The following is a 25,063-nucleotide window of genomic DNA, read 5'->3' as shown; positions in this document are numbered from 1 at the left end:
GAAATTCTGTCCATAAAGGTAATGAACAGAACCGGTGACAAAGGGCAGCCCTGGCGGAGTCCAACCCTCACTGGGAACAGGTCCGACTTACTACCGGCTATGCGGACAAAACTCACGCTCCTCTGGTAAAGGGACTGAATGGCCCTTAACAGAAAGCCACCCACCCCATACTCCTGGAGCGTCCCCCACAGGGTGCCCCTGGGGACACGGTCATAAGCCTTCTCCAAATCCACAAAGCACATGTGGATTGGTTGGGCAAACTCCCATGCCCCCTCCATCACCCTTGCAAGGGTATAGAGCTGGTCCACGCACGGATTGACGGAAGCGTTTTGCTCTTTTACTTCTCCGTCTCTTGGAGAGCGTTGCAAAGCAATTCCCCGACAGGACAACAGAGGGCGTAGCGCTGTTCTGTGGTATCCTGTCGTGTATCGGTCCAAGATCGTGTGTGTATATTGTGTTTTTTGTGTATATAAGAGACTTTTAACATGGACATATTTGTCTCTCATTCTCCCACCACTTCATGCGCTTCCCACCTCTAAACCCACGTTTCCTGTCATTTCCGTCCACAAATAAAACGCTTGCTGCGCATTTTTTCACTCCTCCAGCCACGGGAGGATGAAACGTTCATATTTTTAGAGTTTTTTCGTGAGGCATTCTTCAAGCTTCTCCGTGTCTGTCGCTAGTTATCCTCGGCTCTTTGCAATGGCGGCGCTGTAAACAACAGCGGCGTCCTGACCAATCACAAGCTTGCGTAATCCGTCTCGTTCGACGGACGTTTAAAAAAGTGGGCTCGACTCCGTACGTACTTGCGTGCCTGCCGGAGCCCTACGCAAGGACGGATAATGGCGTTGCGTGTGCTCCGCACTGACGCAGACGGAGAAGCATAAATCAGGCTTAAGAATCTGGTAGGGGGTGACTTGCTCTTTTGGGCCATTCCCATCTGTACCGGGTCGGCCCGGGCCGGGTAGCGTAGGTTGTTTACTGGGTGGCCTGGTATTTTTCCGGGCCAACCAAGGCTCATTCTCAGCCCTCTTCTCGAGGGGGTCTGCTTCAGGCCGACCAGGGCCAACACACCCACTGCTGACAGCAAATTCACACCTTCCATTAGAGCAAGCCTCCTATTGGTGGGTAGAATCAGCCCACATGGGCTTAAGACAAGGATGTGTGGAATCAACCGGGCCAGGCTGGGGCCGACTGGGGTTACCCGGCCCGGGCCGACCCGGTACAGATGGGAACGGCCCATTTGACGACTTTAGTCGTCAATGGCAGTGAATGAGTTAAAGAGCAAGTCACCCCCTACCAGATTCTTAATCCACTCCCACGTCCTGTTTGAAAAAATGCTACAAATGCTGTTGCCTAGCAGACCGAGAAGGCGGAGCCGCTAACTAACACACACACACAGGCTCACAATGACATTGTGACATCATAATGTACCAGCTAATTTCATAGTGTACCTCTTGGCCAATAGGGGTGGCAGATTTAGATTCAAATGCAGTGCAGAGTTTTTACCTGACAACGGCACAACAATGACAGTTTTAGGCAGAATATTTAAATTTTAACTAAAAAGCACTGAAGTGCCAAATTATTGACGACACATGTCTGCAGCACTCATTCATATAGTTAATCAGCAAAAAGTTGATTTGGGGTGACTTGCTCTTTAACTGATTTTGCAGTTTGGAGAGGCTGCCTGGGATCTGGTCTCCATTTCAGCTGCTCCTAAATGCATAAATGAAAGTCAGCACAAGCATCTCAGACAGCTATATTACATAATGTATGTTCTCTTTTACAATATAGGTTCCTCAAATGCACACTGTCTACATTTTTCCTTCTGCTACTGCTGTTATTTTGCAGGAACACTAAGTTTAAGAGAAAAAAAACTGAATCAGGACTTTGCAGACTTTTGTCAGCTTGGTGCTGCAAATCTTAACCGATTCCTAATATTTTAGAAAAAGAGAATTTTTGAATATCAGTTCTGTCATCTTTGAATCAAAAAGAAAATTATTTAAAAGTCCAGGTTTTCAGGCAACAGATGCATAGACTAATCATCTTTAACCAGATATGATCAATTTTCTTAAATGATAGTTCTGTGGTTGATAAACATGTTTATGTAGTTCTTTGCTCTAAATCCCTCTCACATGAAGCAATTTCAACAGTTTTATTCTCGACAGTTTCAGTACCTTCCAGTATGAGCCGTTTTAGGGCTCTGTCTCTTTAACTCATTCACTGCCAGCCGTTTCCTGATCACTAACGGCCTTTGCTGCCAGCATTTCTCACCGTTTTTACGGTTTTTTAAGAGTCACATAACGTTGCGCGCTAGCATGATGTCGATGCCAAAACAACCTAAACAAAGAGGAGACTCACCTCTTACATCAGGAAGAAGCCGCGTGTTTCGAGCGTTATCCGTACTTTCATAATCCGTTGTCGAATTGTGATCGGCAGACGCTTTTCCGGTTCGCGCCTCACTTTTTTTACAGGAACGGCCCAAAACGATCTCCAAACACATGGATGTGTTGCTTCCTGATCATGTGATCTGTGACGTATGCGGATGAAGATCGGCTTCAGAGCTGAGATGTTTGTTCTCTCAGCGCGGGGGCTCGTTCCGATGCTCAAACAGTAAAAAAATGCAAATGACGACTTTAGTCGTCAATGGCAGTGAATAAGTTAAGAAAACAAGCTGCTTCTAGCCACGCCCACCTGTCCCTTGATTGGCTGCTATAAGCTAAAACGCTCCAATATCTGGAAGGAGCTCCAGCACCGGCTCTCTTGCACATAGAATATAGTTCTCATCTGCTTTCCCCATCACAAATCAGGAGTTTTGATATGGATCATTTTAGGCACATAATTCCTAAAACCCAAAACCGACAGAAAATGGATGGACAGGTTTTTTCATGTTTGAACTGTTTATAGAGGCAGTAGAGATCCACAGGGCAGCAAAAAGGACGCAAAAGGTGAGTTTTTTCTTAATAGGTCCCTGTTTTAAAAAAAATATTCAGAAATCTCACCACATCTCATGATCTGTACAAGTTCTTTATTTCATTGTAAGCACAGCTTTATAAATGCACGGAGAAAACTAGAATGTTACAAGGAGGAGGGAAAAATAGACAATGAACCGGACGAGAGGAAAAGAGAGGACATGGCCTTTTGTTTTCCAGCGCTGTAAATAATACATTTCTGCAAACATCTCAGCAGAGGAAGCAAAGAAAAACGTGTGTGAGAGCGAGGGAGTAAGACTACGACAGGGAGAGAAAAAAAAAGAAGATGGGCAAAGGTGCGCCCCCCCCGGGACACTCCTAAAGGACACTGTTACGGGATGCTTCCATTTTAATATCATATATAGGTACAAATCCACTGTGTGATCATCAGCCATGTTCTGTTTTACTTCATGTAGTAAAGCAGCACACGCCCATCGCGCCGCAGGAGGCTGATGGAACATGAGCGTAGAGAAATGGTGGATTTAACTGAAAGGGGTGGACGTAGTTCACATTAATTTAAAACCCCAGCCACACTAGTTTAACTCTCAACAGGACCCTAAATAAAACATTTTTTCACATGTTGTCTCATGCATAGCCAAGCACAAACGCCAGATTTTGTTTGTATCGTTGCGACCCGCGTCCGCGCTGTGCAGAATCGGTTGGTCGTACCTTTTAGGCTCGTCAGCACCTTCCTGAAAACCAGAATGCGTCTTGATGCGTGAGCGGACGAGAGAGGGAGCTCGTAGCGACTCCGGTAAAACCTCGCTGCACAAAAATAAACCCAAACTGTGACACGACGTAAACTTACATTCTTGTCCACCTGGCCCTGTTCAGGAGGGGAAACGGGAAGCGGCACAGTTCGTTGGTTGCAATGTTTGATGGATTCCGAACCTTGGAAAACTGAGAACCATGCAAAAGCATCGATGCTCTTAGACGGGACGGACATGTCTTCAACTTCAACCCTGGAGGGATCGATGACAAATCCAGGTGGAACATAAAAGTGGATGTTTGCAGCTGTTTTGTTTAATTAATCCAGGTTAAGTTCAGTCTGAGACTACGGAGTGGATGCTCCATGATGTTGGAGAGAACTACAACGTTCCTCTCCTCTGCACCAGAACTCCCATCTTGCAGCGAAGCGGGAAACACGAGCAGTGTGTGCGTACGCACCGTGTCTGTTGCGGATGTAAGCGGTTTTCTCCCGTAAGTCTGGATCTACGTTTCGGGTGTGGTCTCGTGAGCCGATGTTTTTGCATTCGCCGGGCACAGTTGCGGTTCTGTGGTGGTTCTGTTGGGGCGTGCGTGACCTCTAAAGACCCTCCGACGAGGGCTCGCCACCGCTGGAGCCCGACTGGGCGCGCTTGATGTACAGGTTCAACAGCTTCAGCTGCAAACGGAAAAGAAAAGCATCAGATAGTTTCCAGTTACTGCATTTCACTTAAGCGGACGTGCATCAAGGCGCTTTAGGGGCAGAGCTGAAGCACAGCAGAGGGGGACAGGATGAAAAAAGCAACATGAGTAACAGGAAAGTGGAACACACCGTTCCGCTGAAGCCAAAATAAAACTCATCAGAACCAGTGGCCATCTCCTGATTCAAATCTGGACCCAACCACAGCAGATACACCGACATTTTCATCGTTACAACCTCACGTCTCTGAAATCTCTTCAGACAGCGACTTCACCGTCTCACATTTATACAAATACATTAAAATATGAGTTTTCTAAAATCTCCGCTTTGCAAAACAGCAAAAAAATAAATAAATCTTAAATGAAGAACGAAACATTCGTTTAGCTGAAGACCGGTGATGCACAAGGTCTAAAACCCGCGTTAGGGGCTCGACACACGGGAGGCGACAAACGACCGCGATCAGCGAAATTTGTCGCTGTCGCTTTTACAGGGTATATACAGCAATCCTTAAGTAAAATTTACTACTTTTTAATACTTTTTTTTACTACCTTCAGAATTTTTTTAAAACCATCACAACACTAAATTGCAAGTGTTAATCAGCGACCTATTTACACGTATTTTAACATATATAACATACAAAAAGAATAGACTTAGAGACTCACTGATGTTGACAACATATTGCACATATTTATTTTACTTAGAAGATAAGCCAGGCACTTCTGTTCTGCGGTTCAGACAGTTGACCACGGGGCCTGAAATGATGCAGAACGACCGCTGAATATGACGTCATCATTATGTGACCGGATATGCTAAAGTAGGGCTGCTCAATTATGGCAAAAACAATAATCACGATTATTGTGACTGAAATTGAGATCTCGATTATTTAAGACGATTTTTCAATGTATGTAGATTTTTTTATTTATTTTTATTCAGTCATAAAACTGCTCAGGGCACAATCAGGGCAAAAATAAACAAGAAACAAGATGATCACTAAAAGAACTCCTGATTCCCAGTATAAAAAGACCAATATACTTACAGCTCATAGTCTATGACCCAAGGCCTATAGACCTTGGTTTAACTCATTTAAGTCTAACCAGTACAGACCCAAATACCAATATCTTGCAAATACTGACAGCAAGAATTATACAGTGGCATTTATAACAAATAAATGCAAATAAATTAATGTTCACTAAATGTTGCATAGCATTTATTTAGTCATGTCAAGGTGCTGTAGGAGAGTGCACTAGCACCGTGTCCTCAGAGAGATTAGTTATTATTTATCAGCGTGAGGAACTTATTTCTACCTTATTTATAAACTATTTATTTACAGGTCCATCAGTTAATGTAATAATTGTCCCAACCCGGTCTCACAGCAATCGGGGCAAGCTGTATGTGTGTTTAGCATGCCGCACGCGCACATTTAGCCATTTTTAGCGGCCCAGGAGCCCGCAGGTGCAGTGTGTGTCACTCACTCTGGTTACTCCATCAGGGAGCCGACTCTGAGAGCTGTTTCTTTAGCGACTGACACATCACTACATCATTCCCTTTCCTAATGTCCTGAAGAACGGTCCGGAACGCAGGCGGAGTGTTTAGCTAACCTGCAGCAGGAAATGTCGACGACAGTTATCCAGAAAGTAGCTAAGGGTTACCAGAGATGTTTCTGAGGTGTTCGCTAGGTACTTTTAAGATTTAAAAAGTCAAGAAGGGGGTCTGAAAAGCTGCTAGACATAGCATCAAAGTCGCTAAGTTGGCAACGGAGCGCTTCATTTGTAACTCAGGGCAGCTCAAGTGGGAGGAGCAAATAATCGGCTTGTTTTATTTTTATAATCGTTCAAAACATTTCATTCAGAATATATTTCTATGTCGATGTTCAGAATATGACACCTGATAGTCTGAAAAAAATAATACCTAACTTGGAAAAAATAATACCTCTGAGACCAAATTTAACACTTTTAATGGCCTTAAATTTGACTATTTTTATTTATCACTTTTTAATACTTTTTAAAACCCCGCGGACACCCTGTTTTATGACCTGACACACGGGAGGCGATCTGCGGCAAAACCGTCTACGCGTTCTGTTCCATGGCGAAATCGAATCTTCCGTTGTTTTGATTGGCTGTGTCAGGTTGGAGGGAATTAAGGTTATTTAAGCGGTTCAGAGTTAATAAAGCGGTAGATATGATGTTTCACAAGGTGCTGCTAGAGTTATGTGAAATCTTACTTCTGATTTTACTATAAAACATAATAATAAACTTCTCCTCCATGTTTGCTCGGAGGTGTGCGGAGCATCCTGTCCGCTCATTGGTCAGTGAATGAAACCTCCGGTGATTGATCCTCGCCCGAGCGACAGCGATGAAAAGTTGAAAATGTTTCAACTTTCTGGGATTGCGTCGCTGTGTCGCCTGTGCACGACACGTGCACGAGTGCAAACTTTCACACGCACGTTTTTCGCGTTTCGCTTGGTAGGAGAGAGACCCGCGATTATCGCTTTGTCGCGCATGTCTCATTGAAAATGAATGGAGGAGAGGCGATGTCGCCTCCCGTGTGTCGAGCCCATTAAGATGTAAACCTCCTGCGTTTACAGACAGATCTCAGATCAGCTCACCTTGCTACTGGAGAGTTGGCTGAGGTGCGGTTTGAGGTCCTCTCCTATCACGGCGTAGAGCGCCACCAGGCAGAACACGCAGGCTTTCCTCACGCTGCTCTCCGAGTTATCGTAACCCTGCGGAACCACAAACACACCATCACCACAGAGGCCTTCAGCTGGTCGAGCAGATGTTTGTAGATCTGTTGTTTTTAGGAGGCTGTATTTGGAGCGGGCACGCGGTCCGTGTCACCTGAATGAGTCCCGGTACGATTTCAGGCAGCATGCTGATCAGACCCTCGCGGGGAATCCTCTCCACCACCTTCGTCTGCATCTTGATAGCAGCCAAGTTGATTGGGTAATCAGCTGACTGAATAATGGGACACAACACTTTGATACACTGCTCTGGACTGATGGACAACGCCAGCATGGCCGCCGTCTCCTCCGCTGCACGTACCACCTTCAGACACACACGCACACACAGTGAAAATTAAGCTCGCCTCTTCCGTGCGAGTCTGGGGTGAAGCTCCTTCATGTGTTGGTGGAGTTACCTCTTTGTGAGGATCTTTGTGAGCCTCCAGGGCCTTCATGATGGTGAGCTCTGCATAGTTCTTGAACCTCCAAGGCTGCTTACCAAGAATCTCCCTCAGCACCCGCAGAGCCAGTGTTCGGATCACATGCTGCGAGAGCGAAAAGGATTAGGCACCAAAGGATTTTAGCGCCGAAAAATCAGCTGATACCACCTCACGGCGAGCATGTGTACCTCTCTGTCGCCCATGGTCTCCAGCAGAAGCAGCAGGATGGTCTTGAAGTGTTCGTCCCACACCTGCAGGGTGTTTTCACGGATCAGCTTCAGCAGCTCGTACAACGCCGCCTTCCTTTCCTCCACGCGCTCGTTGTGGTTGGACAACTCTTTGAGCAGCTCGGCCACCAGCTCCGACTGGTCCAGGCCGCTGTCGTCGGCGAGCAGCTCGGAGTCGTCCAGGCTGGCGTCTTTGCGGCCGTGTTTGAAGGGGGAGTCGGAGAAGTGCTCGCGGGCTAACCGGGGGCTGGAGGAGAGCAGGGGGGTGTTGAGGAGGGAGGTCTTGTTGTCTAGAGCCATGCGGCCACCGTCCATCACATCTCTCTCTGTCCCGCTGCCACCCTGAGAAAACAAGTCTTTGCTTAAAAACACTCAGATGCTTCATAGACGCTCCTGATGCGTTGACTCCAAAAGGCTCTTTACAAGTGCGGGTCATTTATCATATAACACAAGAACTAGATCATGCAATATCACATTTTTGGAGCTTTTGACCTTGTAATATTGTTATTTCTTCATAAAAACACCCCAAAAGTGTTTGTTGGCTTCACTTTTGAACCCTGCTAACCCCGGGTTTCCACGGGAGCCGTCAGCAGCACGTCTTGCTCGCGTAAGCTGCTGCTTGGCCCTTCCCACGAGACGCGAAGCAGCAGGGGAGCAGCTGTCACCGACCGAGCACGAAGTCACACGAGTGACTTCGTCAGTAAACACAACAACAAGCAGGAGAAAACTACAACATGGTTTGTGTTTTATGTTCTGTCCATTTTATAATCGCCAATACGGACCTGAAAAACAAACGAGACCGCTAGCTAGGTGATAACTTCTCATGGGGCCGCACAGTTAGTAACCTTTTTTAAAAGTAAAGCAACCAGAAGGCAGTACGTTCTTTATTCTGGAACTCTCGGGAGCTTCTCTCCATTTCCGCGTCCGATTTCCTGTCTTTCCTTCCCCAAAAATGTCGAACTTGACCCGTTTCAGAGGCGTCGCGCGTAGGAAATAGAACCGGCGCGTAAAGGCCGCGACATGCTGCTCCTGAGACGCGGCCGACTCGCGCTGCTGACGGCTCCCGTGGAAAGCAGGGGTCACTCAGCTGTTGATTCAACCAGCTACTGCAAACAGCTGGGCGGGTCATGTTTGTGTCATCCTGTCCTGCTCCTCCCCATCCAGGAAGTGCCTAACCTGCATGCTCCTCCTCTGGACTGTAAACATTAACGTCCACTCTTTCCAAGTAGCGAGCAGGGAATTTACTCTTCCTTGTGGTGAGGAAATAATTCTTTATTATCTGCCTGAACATTTGACAATGCCTAGAACCCAAAAATGGATTTTTGTCTGCGAGAGGGACAGGATTCATGTTCAGCTTTTCCTAAAGAAGGGTTTAAATCACCAGAAATGGTTAGATTTCATCTCTGGAGGCTATCAAAGACCAACCAGAATGTGGCTGAGATTTCACAGACTGCTTGTACAGAGTGGGTTTTTAGATAAATTGCTTCGTCAAATCGGCGCCATTACAACATCTGGTGAAGAGGCCAGAATGGCGAGTAAAACCAAAAATGCTAACCGCTAGCTGGATGGTGACTGCTGCTTCCCTCTTCGTGGTCAATTGACGGTTTGATGGAGATCTAGGGTTATACGTCATAAATTGGGTGGAATTCACACGCGTGGAGGGGGGTGATGGGAGCCGCGGTCAGGTGAGGCAAGTTTGTTCCATTTAACCATTTTCTTTGACCAAGGAAGGACAGTGTCCTCATAGCTAGGCGCTTTTACATAGAGAAACACCCCACGTCTCTCGGCTGGCCAGGGAACACCTTGGGATTCCCCCGGAGGAGCTGGCCCAAGTAGCTAGGGAGAGGGAAGTCTGGGCCTCTCTGCTCGGGCTGCTGCCCCACGACCCGACCCCGGATGAGCTGAGGAAAACAGATGGATGGAGGCGGGATTTCATGGAATCCAAACGTCTTTTTTCCAGTTGAAAAACGTGCCAACGGTGATATTTTAATCATTAATTCTAGTGGTGTGAATCTTCACTTGTCTCCCGATTCGATTACGATTATTGGGTCAACGATTCAATTCGATTCGACATCCCGATGCATCACGATTATTTCATATTGATTTGTTTTCATCGATAAATAGAAGATGTCAGATAATTGCTTTTTATTTTTTTTTAATCAAAAATGTAATTGACACAACCTGCCAGCCCTCAAAAGCCCTCCATCCACAACAGGTTAGGACAAAACATTTTTAACATTTAAGAAGATTTAACAAAGTAAAACATCTGTTTCCTCGTTCAACACCACGCCTCAGGCTGAGAAAAACACGCTTTGCAAAAACTCACAAAATCTAAAAAAATACTGAAAACCTACAGGACACATAATGTAATAATAAAATCCATAATGGGTGTTTAATGTCTCTGAGCAGCTCTAGAGTCAGATATTTATGCCACAGTTGAAGGGTGTCAGAAATAACACCAAATGAAATGTTTGACTTAGTTTATTTTATTTGAACCCAGTGGTTCATTTCTGAAATGTTGGAGAATGAATCAAGTTCTGTTTGATGCAGAAAACAATAAAACATAAAACAAATTCTACACTTCCAATAATATTTAAGATGTGTGTTTTATTCTTCCTGATAATAACACCAGCAGAAGGCTGTGGGCTGGATTAGGATTAAATTACCCAGCTGATGGATCTCCTTCACTAACCAGCTAACTACAAACCTTTCCACTAACCTGTCCCGTGGGACCCTCACCATGTGACCCTCATGTCCATGCTGTCTCTGGAGGAGCAGATAGGACACAAGACCTCCTGTAACCTAAAATGAACCAAAGCTTCCTCCCAGTTTCTCTTTAAGATGAATTTAACATCAGTTCATCATCATGAAACAAAAGAATAAAGTGGAACAAGAACTTCTATCTTCTATTTCTCTCTCCTTTTAACTTCTCCGTGTCCCTAAATAAAAGAGACAGACGATCACGCTGCAGCCGCCGTCATTGACCCCGCCCCCTCCCCAAGACCGGACCTCCCTACATTACAACAAGCAGTCTGACTGAGCGCTTCCAGGAGGAACAATAATGAACTGATGAAAATGATAACGCGTGTTTGGAGGAGCGTCCACCGATCCTCTCTCTTGTGTGAGCAGACAGTTTCTCTCTCTCTCAGTCGCTGATCGAGCGAGGGGTAGCGCGCCGCACGACAACCCGCTCAGTTTACATAATTCACGGCCCAAATCCAAAAGAACTGGTCGGGCTGATTTGGTTCCGGTTTGGTCTCAGGTTATAACTCAAGCGCTCAGCCCTGCAGTACCACATTAAGGCGGAACCACTTGGTAAATGTGGGAGGACGCTCACTCTGACAGATTTGGATGGTGCGCTGGTGCCGCCGTTAAAAAAACAAAACTACATCCCACTATAATCGATTATGGCGTACTCTTCTACGATGCAGATCGTTTATGTCCGCATCCCGATGCATCGATTATTATTTTCCTCAGCTCTAATTTATTCCTACTCTGAAAGGAGCAAAAAAAAAAGCCTGATACAGATCCTTTAAACTGCATCTTCACCACCACATCATCTTCAAACCGAAGCTCGAGCTAGAAACCACTTCTGGTCATCTCGGTCCATGTATGATACAGAGGTCCATTTGAGCCTCAAGTTCAGAACTTTGAGCAATTAAGCCAATAAAAAAAAAAAAAACAGGAGGAGGACTAAGAGGAACCGGACCCTAGTTTCCTTTTTCAGTCCCACCGGCACATTTAGGATGGAGTTACTTTTGTCAACAACATGTTCTCTAGATGTGCTAAAAACAACCCGGTGACTTAGTGAAGGTCGACACACGACCCCTCCCACTCCTTCTCTTGGATGATGAGCGAAACGAGGTGACTGAGTGTAAGGTGGCTCGGTGAGACTGTGCGTTTACACTCCAAGCGCTAAAAGCTACTATCTGTGAGCCGTTTGACGAGTCAGGGGTGCTGATGACACGTGGGCTGGTTGGATTTCAGCTGCAGCTCATGGGGGAAATGTCAGGAGGTCACAACTCAGTCCTAGAGAACACCATGGCCTTAGGGGGGGGTGCAATAAGACCAGGCGTCACGTCTGGAGTCATAAATTTACATGGAGCGAGCACTCAAACCAGACAAGCTTTCTACTCAACATGATAAATATGGCTTTAAAGGCGTCTCAGTTCTCACGATGAAAGTGGAGCGGCGGGGGCGATCGCGTCAGAGTCGTACAGTATCAGTGTGTGTGTCATCTGGGAAAACACAGTAATCCATGTGTGTTGCACAACAAACCCCTGCCTCCAGGGTGGGAAAAGAACAGAAATAGCCTTCCATGACTGCCTTTAGGTCTGTTTATGACCTAAAGTGCCAGATTTCCGCACAACACTGGAGTTGACGCTTTTATCGGCACGTTGCAATAGAAAAGAAGCAAACGCCCCAAACCGTGTTGCAGCTGCTAAAATGTGCAGCCTGTAAACACCACTCTTCTCACCTCCTCTCCTTCTCGCCGCTGAACCGGTTCATTCATGTCCTCTTGGCTGCGGACGCTGAAGTTCTGGATGGCCTCTGTGACACCTTTCAGAGAGCTGTAGATGTCCTCCGAGTTCATGTTTTCTGTGTCATAGTCAAATGCACTAAAGAGACAGGGAAGAAGAGTTTTCACGCAATTTAAGCAAATAATCGTATTTATCTCACAGGTTTTATCACCAGGGGGACATGAGGTGTTTATTACCTTGGTGAAGGAGTGTTCTGGGAAGTGTTCGTAGGCGAGGTGACTGGACTGGACCAGCTGGCTGGAGATCGAGGGGTGTGGCGCGTCAGCGGGCTGCCCATTTGAGCCTAAAGAGGAGATTAAAATAACGGAGTCTTTAATGCTGACACAGATCCACGCATCTGAAGCTTAGCGTCCAGGTGTGTGTTCACCTGTGCAGCATTTCCGGTGTTCTTCAGGTGATTCTGAAGCAACTTGGTGGCTCCGTCCTGGAAGGTTTTGGGGAGCGCTGCCAGCAGCATGGTGAACTCGGGAGTGTTGAGCTGGAACAAGGAGATCAGCACCGACTGGGCCGCCTGTTGGCCCCAAAATGCAAACAAACCCTCCTTTAGAGGCGGACGTGATGATGAAGCGGGAAATGGCAAGCATGAAAAGTGAAACCGTCACAATGAGACTAAAGGGGCGGGACCTTTCTGACATCGGAGCTCTTGGGTTCAGTTGTCCAGGTGATGATGCGGGAGACGGCTAGTCGGGTTTCACTGGAGTTCACAAAGTCCGGCGCTTCCATCTGTAGTGTCAACGTCTCAATGTACCTTAGGATAGCCACTTTCACCTGCACCGCACGCACACACACACACACACGTGCACACACACACACGTTATTAAGCAACTGTGTTCATAACTCATCCGAAAAAATACACAAAGGTTTAATCCCGCGTTAAAATGGCCACCACTGTTCACAGAGAGCACCTCCTGCAGATCTGAAAGTGAACAAATCGGATGAATCGGCGAGAGGAGTGAGCGTTTATGTTCATGCTTTTGCAAAAGTAAGAAGTGATGAAAAATGACAAAAGCAAAGAAAGAAATGTCGACGCAGGCTCCAAAATGTCCTGACTGATCCCCCCCCTCTACCTCCGCGCCTCTACACCTGCACCTCAAGGGCCAGAACCTCCTCCAAATCACTCAGCAGCACAGTGCGCGCCATTAGAATTGCTCCCCGCCGGAGCACACTGACCTGGGAGGACTGGCTCCAGGCTGCGGCCTGCTCGTCTAGAGAGCAGGCGTGGCGCCGCGCTCTGGGGCGGAACAATTTTACCCCGGACCCTCCCCTGCCTCGCCCTCGAACGCAACACGAGCTCCGCACAGGCTTCAGAGAGAGAGAGGAGAAGCACCGCGTCAATCAACAGAGAGACAGAAGGAAGAGGGCAGGGTGGATGGAGGGTGGAGGGGAGGCATGAGAGGAGCAGGAGGAAGGGAGGTGCGGAGAAGGCTTCAGGCCACCATTTTTATTTGTACAGCTGCTTTAGTGGTAAAGTTTGCAGCAGATGGGTAATCGGCTCAAGTTGTTCTGTTGACCTTTAGGCAAAGAGGAAGATCTGTTATTAAAGGTGTGATTTACTCGTTTATCCAGTACGTTTGCAGTGTTCTAGTGTACATCAGTGCCTTATGAGTCATTAAAAACAGCTACGATGCTGCTGTTCTGAGGTGAAGAGGTAAGCTGGTGCAACTGCAGGATTACCCATTATTATTAATGATGCACACACACCTCACTTCTGATTGGCTAACAGAACCTGTTCAGCCATGTTGCAAAGTCACCATCACCAACACACTCTCCGCTCTCTCTCCTCGCTGCCTGTGGGCAGGCGTGAGCAAAGACGGGCGAGGCCATGAATGCAAACTCAGTGTGACATCACAATGTGAGGATCTTCTGATCCTAGCATTTCACCTTCCATTTTCTATCAGAGGCTAACGCAGGTAATAGATGTAGGAGACTGTTCATGTCTCAGAGTGACTCATTAGAATCAGAAATAATCATAAAAATGGGGTTTCGGCGTCCTGCACCGTGACAATAATGGATTAGTAAGAGGGAGTGAAAAAAATGGTTAAATATTACTTAAGGGGAGCTGCAGGGTGATAGAAGGATGGAAGAATGCAGCAGAAGAAGAACGCCAGTGAAGGAGAAACAACGAATCCCGATCAGTTTGGTGTCCAATCACAGCCCAGGATTCAGGGTTTTGGGGCACACAGCCAGGTGGGCTGGGCGAGTCCACGCAGTAACCATGGATACGGCAGCCTTGATCTACAGCTTCATGTGCATGCTTGGACTCAAACGGACTTCCTACTGACCTTGAGGTTGGGCGTCTGTGTCTGGTCCACCGTGAACCTCATGAGAATAGTGAACTGGAGGTCGTTTGGAAACGATTCTCTGCAAGTAACAAAAACAAGAGTCAATTATACATTAATAATAAACTGGACCAGCATGGCTAATTTACACATATATAACCCGCTGGAAGCTTCCTTAGACTTTCCTTTAGCTGCTAGTCTCCATCTACATGTGAGCTGAGCCCCACCTTGTGACATCCAGAGCTCTCTGAACTTTGGCCTGCACCGAGCCCAGCAGGTCAGCTCCCATCTTCTTCAGCAGCTGCGTGAGCAGGACAAACAACCAGTCCTGCAGGTCCTCCTTATGGACCACGATGAAGTCCACCAGAGTCTCCAAGAACATGCTGAACACCTAAATACACAAACACACAGATTTAGTTAAGGTCACACACAGCAACCCAGCCATCCAAACACAAAACACTTCATGCACACACACACACACACACACACACAACAAATGCATGCATGCGGGTACTTCTGCTGCATGTTAGGGTGGATACAGATGCTGCGTTGGGATTAGAGCTGCACGATATCAGAAAAAAATTCACTTTGCAATTTTTTTCTAATCAGACTGATGTTTTGCCAACATCTGGCGAAACTATAAATACATCACAATACATACGGTACGATGTGCAAGACACATCAGGTGTTAAACGAGAATCAATGCTGCCATCTAGCTGTCAGAGTATGAATTGCGCCACAAACAAGAAATAGTGTAAATGCATGTTGTCAATAAAAATTGATTCACTGCTTTTAAATATCGGTTCAGTTTCTCAACAATAATTATCACAATATTTCAGTGTGTCGATAATTTCGTAAATCCCAGCGTGCATCTTCAAAAATGACAAGAATTTTAATACAAGACTTGAAAATCTAATTGATCTGGTTGAAAACGCACCCGTTTACCGTTTTACATCCCGCAGACTGGGGCTGGGCGACATGGCCTCAAATCTATATTGCGATATAATCTGAAGCATGTGCGATTACAATATATACCGCGATATATTTTTTCCTTTGTTTATATATGTCAAAATGACATGCTTTAAAAAAATCCTCATATGGAAAATACATTGCAGCAGAATAAAGACGTCCAAAAAGTGTAGAATGCTCCGCCTCCTCCCGCTACGTGCTTGCAGTCACTGCCATTCTGTTGTTCCAACGTCGGCGCGGGTGCACATCCTAGTGCAGGGGTGTCCAATCCTGGTCCTGGAGGGCCGGTATCCTGCATGTTTTAGTTTGAACTCTGTTTCAACACACCTGATTTCAATCAGCAGCTAATTAACAGGCTTCTGCAGAGCCTGATGAGCTGCTGCACAGGTGTTTCAACCACTGAATCAAGCCTGTTGGAGCAGAAAAACCACAAAACCTGCTGGATACCGGCCCTCCAGGACCAGGATTGGACACCCCAGTCCTAGTGACGTGTGTTATCGCGGTAGAGCCAAAAACTTACCATTGGCCAATTTTATATCGTTTCTACCTTATATCGTTTCTATTGCCCACCCCTACTGCAGACGGCCAATTATGATTTTCTGGGTCAAATCTGTGTTTTCTGCAGTATGGTATGATCATAACTATAGACATGCTAAACACTTTTGTCAAACCACTCAGGAATGCTAATGTCCAACCTCATTGATAGCTTTGGTTGAGATGGTTCTGTTCTGACTTTTTACATCCGCAAGTGTCCATTAATGTCCTTCACTGAAATAGTCCACAAACACAATTCACTGCTGGAAAAATTCTAAATGTCCTCCTCTTTTTTTTTTTTTACAAAGTCTTCATCATAACCTCTGTTAGCGTCCTTATATTAACTTCAACATCTTCCCTGACCCAGCAGATGAAGGGTAACCCCGCTTTTTGGCCCAAGCCTTAAATATTGGCCAATAGGCCAAAAAGGTTTGATTGACAGGTCAAATGAACGAGATTTGCAAAATGACCTAATTTCACTTGAGGGGAGTGGGTTTTATGATGAACCCTACCCCCCCCCCCCTCGGAGACTGCTTCTGCATATTTCCAAAAGAACTATTGTGGTAGGTGGATTGCTGCGCGCCGGGTACCCTTAATGCACGCAGACGTATGTTGCGGTGTCGTAACATCGTTGTGGAGGTTCCTCCAGCCATTTCTCAGTGTTAGTATTATTTAAATATTTTTTCCCACACGCTGGTTTATTTCATTTTGTTGTAATATTGTAAGATGTTTACTAATGGGTGCACACATTTAGTAATTTATCTTATACACAGTTTATGTGATCATTAACTATTTTCATTTGTATTCTGAGATCGGATGAACTGGCGGAGAGAGGGGACACGCCCAGTTTAACTCCAGGCAGGAAGTGGAACATCCCATCTGGCTCCTGGAAGCAGGGGACTTGATAATGAAGAAACCAGAAACCAGACGTTCTGAAGCTCTAATTGAGTTTACCAGATTTTGTTAGGATGTATTAGTTAAACTTTTTGTGGTAGTTATACTTTGTTGACTTAGTTCCTAGGTTTATTTACTGTTTGTCTTCGTGTTTCCCCGGTCTCTCCCCTCCTCGTTGTCTGTAGGCTAGCCTGTGTGTATAAATTCCCCTGTGTGTCTCAGTTTTGGTGAGTCTTGCTTGTTACTTTTAGTTAAGGTTATTTTTGTGGCCATTTTTTCCTTTGGGCCCGCTTTTGTTTTGATTTTGGTTAATTATTTATGAAATATATGGAGAAGATATTCTTTTTATACCATTGTCCTGGAGTTTTACTGCTCGGTCCCTGACAATCGTGCAGCTCTAATAGGAGATGTCAGAACAGCATTAGTCCCCTTTGTGAGGTTAGTGGTAATCATCTTCAGTCCCAAACACCATTTCCACTTAAAACACCCAAAATTACACCAAACATGTCAAAATTAGAACGAGGCGTTTAACTCGATGAGCATTAGGACCCAGAGGTAAACATCTCTATGTGCCAGCAGCTGATTGGAGCAGAGCAGTGAGGCACTGTTTACATGAGACAGGTTAGTGGGGGGATTATGCAGTTGCCTTGGTAACTGATTCCCAATCAGATTAATGAAGCAGATTTTCATCCAAAAACAAACACAAGAGGATTGGCTAAACTTACTCTCTACAGAGAGTCCCACAGTAGGGTGGCGTGGGGGCGGGGGAGGAGAGAAACACATCCGTTAGCATCCTAACAGAGTCAGAGTAAACCCATCTGGACTTCCACAACAGGTGCATCACATCACAAACATCTGACAGGTTGTTTTGTGTACATTAGCAACAAATAAGTGAAATCAATGACATGGAAAATAAAAGAGGAGGTAGGAGCAGAGGGGTGAGGTCAGGGGACAGATCCATGGTGAGATGCGGTACCTTGAAGGAGGCTGAGCTTATACCGGATTCTGCGGTGCCGTACACCCTGCCGGAGTCTCGCTGAAATTCATCAAACCGTCAAACATCAAACGAATGGAAAAGAGGAAAATCCACACACTGTACGCCACGTGTGAGGCTACGGGGCACTCGTGGTGCCAGTGGAAGTGTTAGAAAAGGGCGAGCCACAGCTGGTTAGTGAGAGAAAAGAGCTGGCAGCCCAGTTACGTGTAAGTGTGTGTGTGTGTGTTTCAGAGCATCTGAGTGTGTGTGGGGTGAGTGTCGTTGGGAGGGAAAGAGAGGGAAGTGGATGCAGAGAGCTGAACGGTGACAGAGCAATCCCACAGGGCGGCGGAGAACGTGAGATCTCACGCAAACTCAGGCGTGGCATGCTGTTAGACAGCCGGGGCTTTACACACTCAGCATGCCGTGTTTCTGTAAACGTGTGTAAATCCACATGTGTCAACATATTCTGGCCAGTTTATCCCCCATTTTACTCTGACGTCGTTAATTATTGTGCTTAACGAGGTTGTGTGTGTGTGTGTGTGTGTGTGTGTGTGTGTGTGTGTGTGTGTAAGATAAAAGGTCGTACACATCTGTGTTTTTGCAGAATCCGGTACAGTGAAGGATGATGGGATAAACAAAGTTAAAATAAAGAAAATAAGAAGTAGGGGAATGATGAATTTGGTGTTATGGTATTGTGTGTGTGAGTGTGTGTGTGGTGTGTGAATATTGGGCTACATGCATTCATACCTTACTGTGAGGGTCTGCAAACATCCTGGTGAAGATCTCACACAGCCTCTTTAACTCTACTCGACTGACAGGAAGAAGAACAAAGGGATATTTTAGGTTTAAGAATCTGCTGTGCGTTCTCTCTAGAAAACACACGTGTGTGTTCTGACCTGAGTGTGCGCTGGCTCTTCAGCAGAGCTTGTAGGCCTAATAAACCCTCCTTCCTCTCTGACCAGTTGGCACTGGCGCAGCGGTTGAGCACCTTAAAACCACCATAAACACAAGAAAACTCAACAGGCATAAAGACTTCTAAGGTACAGGAGTTTAAAAGGTGCATGAGGTAATAATGACACCCTGTGGTCCAATGTTGGTACCAGTTACGGATCAGTGCCAGAAGCAATCCAAGATGAGTCACACATGGTAAGATGCTCAGTAGACAAAATACATTGTCATATCTGGTGTTAGCATTTTGGGCTGTTTTTCGGTAGGGAGCACTTACTACCCTTATTACGGTAATATTCCTCTGACATTAGGGGAAGTGTGGTTGTTTGCCGGTGTCGGTACAAGATCTGCTCGGATGCAAGATCGGCTCGGGGTCCTTCGACTGCCGATGACGTCAAAGTAGTTGATAGGCTGAACATGAACCTTACGGAATTACGTACTCACGTTACGTTGTTATCACGTTACGTTGGTCCAGGCAAATCTTTCTGTTGGAAAGATGGACAACTTTTACAAAGAAACCCATCATTACCTCTTTGAAAATACACTTTTAGCATAGAGCTGCATGTATATTAGGGCTGAACGATTAACTGCATGTGCAATTAAATTGCGATGTGACAAAAGGAGATTTTCTAATCGCAAAGGCTGCAATTTGGCAGCGAGTGGTTAGCGCAATGCTAATATACATAGAAAAACCCATAGGAATGCTAATGCTAATATCACAGATTACATTCTTACAAATTATGAATTAGAAACGTGCCAAATGATTACATTTGGAGTCTAATAGAAAGTAAAAATACCATCAATCAAATAAGTACAGACATGTATTTTAGTAAAGCCAGAAAACTTTTAACTCCAGAGTTTTGGCTAGCAGCTATGAGCGTAACTGAACTACGCATGGACAAGACGTCAAAAACTCTAAACACAAAATACTTCAATAAACGGGACACACTTCTTTCCTGCAAATACAATTTCACAGGTGTTGCTAGTACCTATGATCCTTCAAGGGATGTGCTCAAAGAGGAGTTCAACATTATGTACACAATATAGTGTTTTATTTTACAAATACCATTATAAACACAAACTTACGTCTTAAGAAACATTATTTTAATAACAAAACTGCTAAATTCTTTCCAACAGTATAAAGATGTGTAGTGTATTTTGTCCGAGTGGGCTTGCCGTACTTTGACGTCATCGGCAGTCGAAGGACCCAGAGCCGATCTTGCACTCGAGCAGATCCTGTACCGACACCGTCTTGCTGTTATAGTCCTTAAAGACTCATTAATGGAAGTAAAACGCCATGATTGGCTCATCATTCACTTGTTGGTAATAAAAAAAATAGGCTTGAGATTTTTAATAGCCAACCATTTGCTTCTAATTTACTGTTAGCATTGTTAGCTCAACATTAGCCTCTAGCCTTCTTTACCCAATACGAGAGTAAAACAAAAATAGTTTCATTTTGAGCCTGTGGGATCTTCTACTACGGTTTGCCAGCCGGTGACAAATTACAAATGCTAGCACAGTGTTTGTGTTGCGGGCTCACATATGATTGGCTCTCAAACCAGGAAGTATGGAGGCGGGACAGACCGTAAACGGTAACGACATCCCTCTTTGGCCTTTTTAAAAGGAGAAAAACTGACACCCCATTGGCTGAGAATGAAAACTGCTTCAGTATGGCCGTCCTTCCAACATGAATGAGACATTAAAGGTTTTGGTGATTATTTCGCTGTACTTATTGCACCTTTAAACTTAGTTATTTGCATTATGATAACACTCCCGCAGAAACGCCACTAATTTCCCCTTCGATGGATCATTTTTCATTTCACTCCAACACCTTTAGCATATTTAGGCTTTTCTGCTGCTTCACATGGAGACTCGTCTCCTGTTGCCAACCTCGGCCACGTCCTCCGTCTGCCTCATGTAGGTGGGGATGGCTCCTCCGTTCCTGGAGCTGTAGGACCTCTCTGAACAGGCGCTGGACGCATCGCTGTTAGCATCGTCGTCTGAATACATGCTGTAGTTCTCATACCGCCGCCGCGCTGGCTTCTTCTGTGGTTCAGAAAGGGAACGTGGTAAAAGGCACAGGCAACACCCAAATACAGATCCCCGCTAGGCACCAAAACCCACACACGGGTGAGAGCCAGGAGAAGAAGCTGACCTTAGATCTCATGTCTCCCAACAGCTGATAGCATTAAACAAGAGGTAGAACCAGGGGTTAGTTTTCATGCAGACCTAAACTAAGACTGTGTACGATTACTGGAAATGTGTTGAGTTTCTAACTGTTGGGGTGTTTTCTGTTTGTGTGAAAGCTCAGTTTTCCATACCAGAGCGTCTGCCAGAGCTTCTTCTACGTCTGAGCCGGTGTTGAGGACCCTCATGGCGCTGACCGAAGAGGAGAGACGACTGGACTGACTGATGCCGAAGCCTGACCCTGGAGACGGAGGGAAACATGGCAAAAAAAAGTCAAAACCGGAAAACTCAACATTACCACATTTCCCCAGGAAGCAATCCTGTAAGTTAATATGATGACTTGTTAGGTGACAATATGGTCGCCACTGGGGGGGGAGGAGACGGGATGACATAAGAAAAAACAAAAACACCAGACGACGTTCCAGCTAAATGAAGGATGAACAGATCAAACTGGAAGAAGTTATTAACTGGCAACAAAAACAGGCGGAAGCATGCAATTCCCCTGGAGGGTTCGACATCCTGGAGCACAAAAAAAAAAAGAAAAGAGCATAAACTGAGGCTGATGGACGAGAAAACAAGCTGGTAATAGAAAGAGGGTGACTGGCACTGAAAAGAACAAAATGAGCCAAAGAAAAACCAATCGGTCCGAGGAGGTGGGTGAGGTATGAAGAGGTAGGTGTACTCAGCCTTCACCTGCAGCACCAAATGCATCAGGTGTGTGGAGAGCTCCAGTGGAGCGGGAGTAGCTCCGTGTCGCTGTAATCAAGATTAAAACACACACACACACGCAGAGTTTAACACACACTCACACGACAACACAGGAACTTCAGGTGAAAATGGAGAGAAAAGCAGGAAAACACTTCCAAACAGGTGAGCTGCTAAGTTTTCCTGTGATTAAACTGAATCTAAAGCATTTTTGTCCGACTCTGCTGGCGGGAATCTGCCCACTGGAGCTACTCACCCAGAGGTGTGAAGGAGCGAACGGGGCTGGTGTCCCGGCTGCTCTCCCGGCTGGCCTCCCTGCTGCAGCCCTGACTCATACTGGGCCGAGGGATACGGCTGCCTCGAGCTAACGCCACCCGGCCGTACGCGGCAATCGCAGGTGGTGGGGGCGGGAAAGGAGAACAGGGAAAAGAAGACAAGTTGCAGAAAAGAAAGGAATTGAGAGGATTTACGGAACAGAGACGGAGGAGTGAAGACAAGTTGACAAACTGAGTCTCCTGGTCGTGAAGGAGCATCTCAACATAAACGGGGAGAGTTGCCCTGAAAGCTTACATCCTGGTATTTTACTCTCCGTTTTAGATGAGATGCGCCTTTACCGAGCCGAAAATCAGCTGGACAAAACAACTAAAGACGTTTTTATCCTCACCCACACACACACAGACACACACACAGACAGACAGAGTTGATTCATCAGAGATGATGGCGGGTGAGGGGAGTGTGGGGGCAGGGATGCAATCATCTTTATGCTTCATTGCTTAGTTCAGCCGCAGCCATCCAGAGTGGCGACGTGTTCGCCGATCCTGTGAGAAGGCTCGTTTCTCGGCCGCTAACGACAGGTTAGTACGCTCAGAGGCTGCGTGTGTCCACAAAGCGTGGAGGAAGAAAAAAAAAATCAGCTGATCTCGGGCACCCGTCACCATAACAACACGGCCATGAAATCAGGCGATTCAGAAAGATGAGGGACCTACGAAGCCGAGGCAGCAGGCATGGCGGAGGGGATGGGATTTCTGGTTTTGTATTGATGGATAGAAAAGGAGGAGGGAAGACGGATGGAGGTGGTTCGATCTGTGTAGGACCCTTACCTCCTCTGCTTGCGCCATTGTAGTTGGAACTAAGGCTAGAAGGAGCTAGAGGAAGCACCAGAATAAGGAGAGGGAGATCAACAATCTGAGCCCGGTTTATCCCAGCTGAATCACCGGACGGGTCAGGAACGACCTCCGTTTGGAGACGCCAAAACGCAACAAAACTCTGGAGGAGAACGCTTTAGAAACCCACCGACAGACAGGCGAGTGGGCGAGGAGTCTCTGGAGCAGCCCTGGCTGCGGGGAATGCGGCTGCGTCTGCGTCCGTCCCCGGCGGTCCCACCCAGAACCCTGTGGGTCCCGGAGCTCATGGTGCTCAGCGCCGTCGTCGTCAGCACTCGTCCCGGAGAGCCGCTCCGACTGCCGGCTTCAGAGAGGAGAAAACAAAGAAGACGGGAGTCAGAACCGGGAAAGCTGTAGAACCGGACCCACCTCTTTACTTTAACCCCCCCCCCCCCCCCAACACTCAGGGTTATTCTGGTTTTCTGACTGGTAACAAACACGAATGTGTGCTGATTGGCCAATTTTCTTGTTTTTTCAGTGCTAAATCTTCCTAAATTCACTTTTTAAACAAATTCTAACAAAACGAAAACAACCCAAAACCCCGTCGGCTCTAGTTTATCTAGTGACGTACGTTTCTACAACTCCAGACACAAACGGACGACACGTACTAGATCTACAGAGCTAGACGAGACATGTGAGAATAGATGAAATGAGCTCTGGTGCTCAATCAAAACGGGTCTTATCGGGACGGACGACGTGCACACGGACGAGTCTCGTTCTCTCACAGCGACTCACAAACACTCACCTGAACCCACACAAACACACAACACAGGTGACTCGTCTAAGTGCTAGCGCTACGAGTCTTCAGTCGAAGGTAGATCCTAAAGACGGGACCATCTGCACAGTGTGTGGCCTGTAGATGTCTTCATTTATAACCCATCTGATGTAAGAACTTTCAAGGTGCAAAAATGAATTTTATTCAAAAAAAAAAATAATTAAACAACTTTCTGATTCTCGAGGCTTATTTTGTATTTAGCATCCTTCACAAAGTTAAACAAACCCAGGCACACAACATGCGTGCAGAATTAAGTAAAAAGCTTCTAACTACATATCCCAGCATGCCTTTGCCACACTGAGAGCTTTAAGGGTGTTTCTATGTGCACGCAAAAAGAAAAGAAAAGCTGGGAAATAAATAAATAAATAAAAGGCGTCATGTTAAGAGCTGAGATCTACAAAAGATCATGATTTAATGTTGACTTCTATTACATTATTATGTTTGTTTTATCTCTGTATGTATATCTTTATCTTCGCATGTTTATATTGTAAATACTTATGGGTTATCTTCTGTTAACTAATGTCACGCGGTTTAATTCAACCAATGAGGTCGCTGTCAGCGACGCATAAAAGATGACGTGACAGAATAAGCCGCGTGTTCCCTGATTGAGAAGCTACGCGGTGATGTGGCTGTATCATTTCCTCCGCCAGCACGACTGATGACTCTGCTAACACGTCACGACTATGAAGTGAAGGAACATGCAGCGCTGTGATCTTACCACCAACAGTGTTAGCAGACTGAGATCCTGAGGCATTAAGCCCGTTGGTGGAGAGGAGGGTGGGGAAGCAGAAGTAATGGGGAAGGAACAGCAGATTAAACCAGATGCATTGTGGGTAAACGCAAAAGGCATCATGGGAATTGGAGGACAGCATTTGATGGGGGTGCACCCTGGCGTAGCTAAAACACGCGTGAATAGATTTACTGGTGAAAGAGACAAATAAGCTGGGGGGAAGCGGTGCATGTTGGGTACGGCAAACCTGTTCACAATGAGGAAAATAATGTGTTTAAAGGAAAACGGTGAAAAACTGTCCCCACACACACACACACGCACACACACACTCGGACCCACACACACACACACACTCGGATCCACACACACACACACACACACACACACACACACACGCACACACACACTCGGACCCACACACACACACATACACACACTCGACCCACACACACACACATACACACACTCGACCCACACACACACACACACTCGGATCCACACACACACACACACACACACACACACACACACACACACACACACATACACACACAGACACACACTCAGATCCACACACACACACATACACACACTCA

At 46.1% G+C, this 25,063-nt stretch overlaps 1 protein-coding gene across 50 annotated transcripts in view; it reads right to left on the bottom strand.

The window, feature by feature from the left end:
* Window positions 1-4,086: 4,086 nt before the first annotated feature.
* The window catches only part of clasp2 (cytoplasmic linker associated protein 2), a 53,063-nt gene continuing 32,086 nt past the window's right edge, over window positions 4,087-25,063 (bottom strand). For 14 of the 50 annotated variants that reach the window (XM_054745238.2, XM_054745242.2, XM_054745239.2 and 11 more), the window contains 22 exons: window positions 24,456-24,482; window positions 23,093-23,266; window positions 22,900-22,944; window positions 22,056-22,163; window positions 21,788-21,850; window positions 21,229-21,335; window positions 21,063-21,086; window positions 20,798-20,953; window positions 18,856-18,947; window positions 18,707-18,770; window positions 17,957-18,016; window positions 14,811-14,974; window positions 14,587-14,665; window positions 12,929-13,072; window positions 12,672-12,815; window positions 12,481-12,587; window positions 12,241-12,382; window positions 7,725-8,105; window positions 7,513-7,641; window positions 7,215-7,421; window positions 6,983-7,099; window positions 4,087-4,356 (listed from right to left, as the gene is read on the bottom strand). In XM_054745238.2, coding sequence (XP_054601213.2) covers window positions 4,279-4,356; window positions 6,983-7,099; window positions 7,215-7,421; window positions 7,513-7,641; window positions 7,725-8,105; window positions 12,241-12,382; window positions 12,481-12,587; window positions 12,672-12,815; window positions 12,929-13,072; window positions 14,587-14,665; window positions 14,811-14,974; window positions 17,957-18,016; window positions 18,707-18,770; window positions 18,856-18,947; window positions 20,798-20,953; window positions 21,063-21,086; window positions 21,229-21,335; window positions 21,788-21,850; window positions 22,056-22,163; window positions 22,900-22,944; window positions 23,093-23,266; window positions 24,456-24,482 — 2,612 coding nt within the window. In that variant the 3' untranslated portion in view covers window positions 4,087-4,278. The remainder of the gene's footprint in view (window positions 4,357-6,982; window positions 7,100-7,214; window positions 7,422-7,512; window positions 7,642-7,724; window positions 8,106-12,240; window positions 12,383-12,480; window positions 12,588-12,671; window positions 12,816-12,928; window positions 13,073-14,586; window positions 14,666-14,810; window positions 14,975-17,956; window positions 18,017-18,706; window positions 18,771-18,855; window positions 18,948-20,797; window positions 20,954-21,062; window positions 21,087-21,228; window positions 21,336-21,787; window positions 21,851-22,055; window positions 22,164-22,899; window positions 22,945-23,092; window positions 23,267-24,455; window positions 24,483-25,063) is intronic. The other 36 variants (XM_054745241.2, XM_054745247.2, XM_054745244.2 and 33 more) reach the window with 24 other exon arrangements.

The sequence above is a fragment of the Nothobranchius furzeri genome, chromosome 19 (genome assembly GCF_043380555.1).
Source record: "Nothobranchius furzeri strain GRZ-AD chromosome 19, NfurGRZ-RIMD1, whole genome shotgun sequence".
Classification (NCBI taxonomy): Eukaryota; Metazoa; Chordata; class Actinopteri; order Cyprinodontiformes; family Nothobranchiidae; genus Nothobranchius; species Nothobranchius furzeri.
The sequence above is the reverse complement of the archived record's forward strand: the minus strand, read 5'-3'. Positions and strand labels throughout refer to the sequence as shown.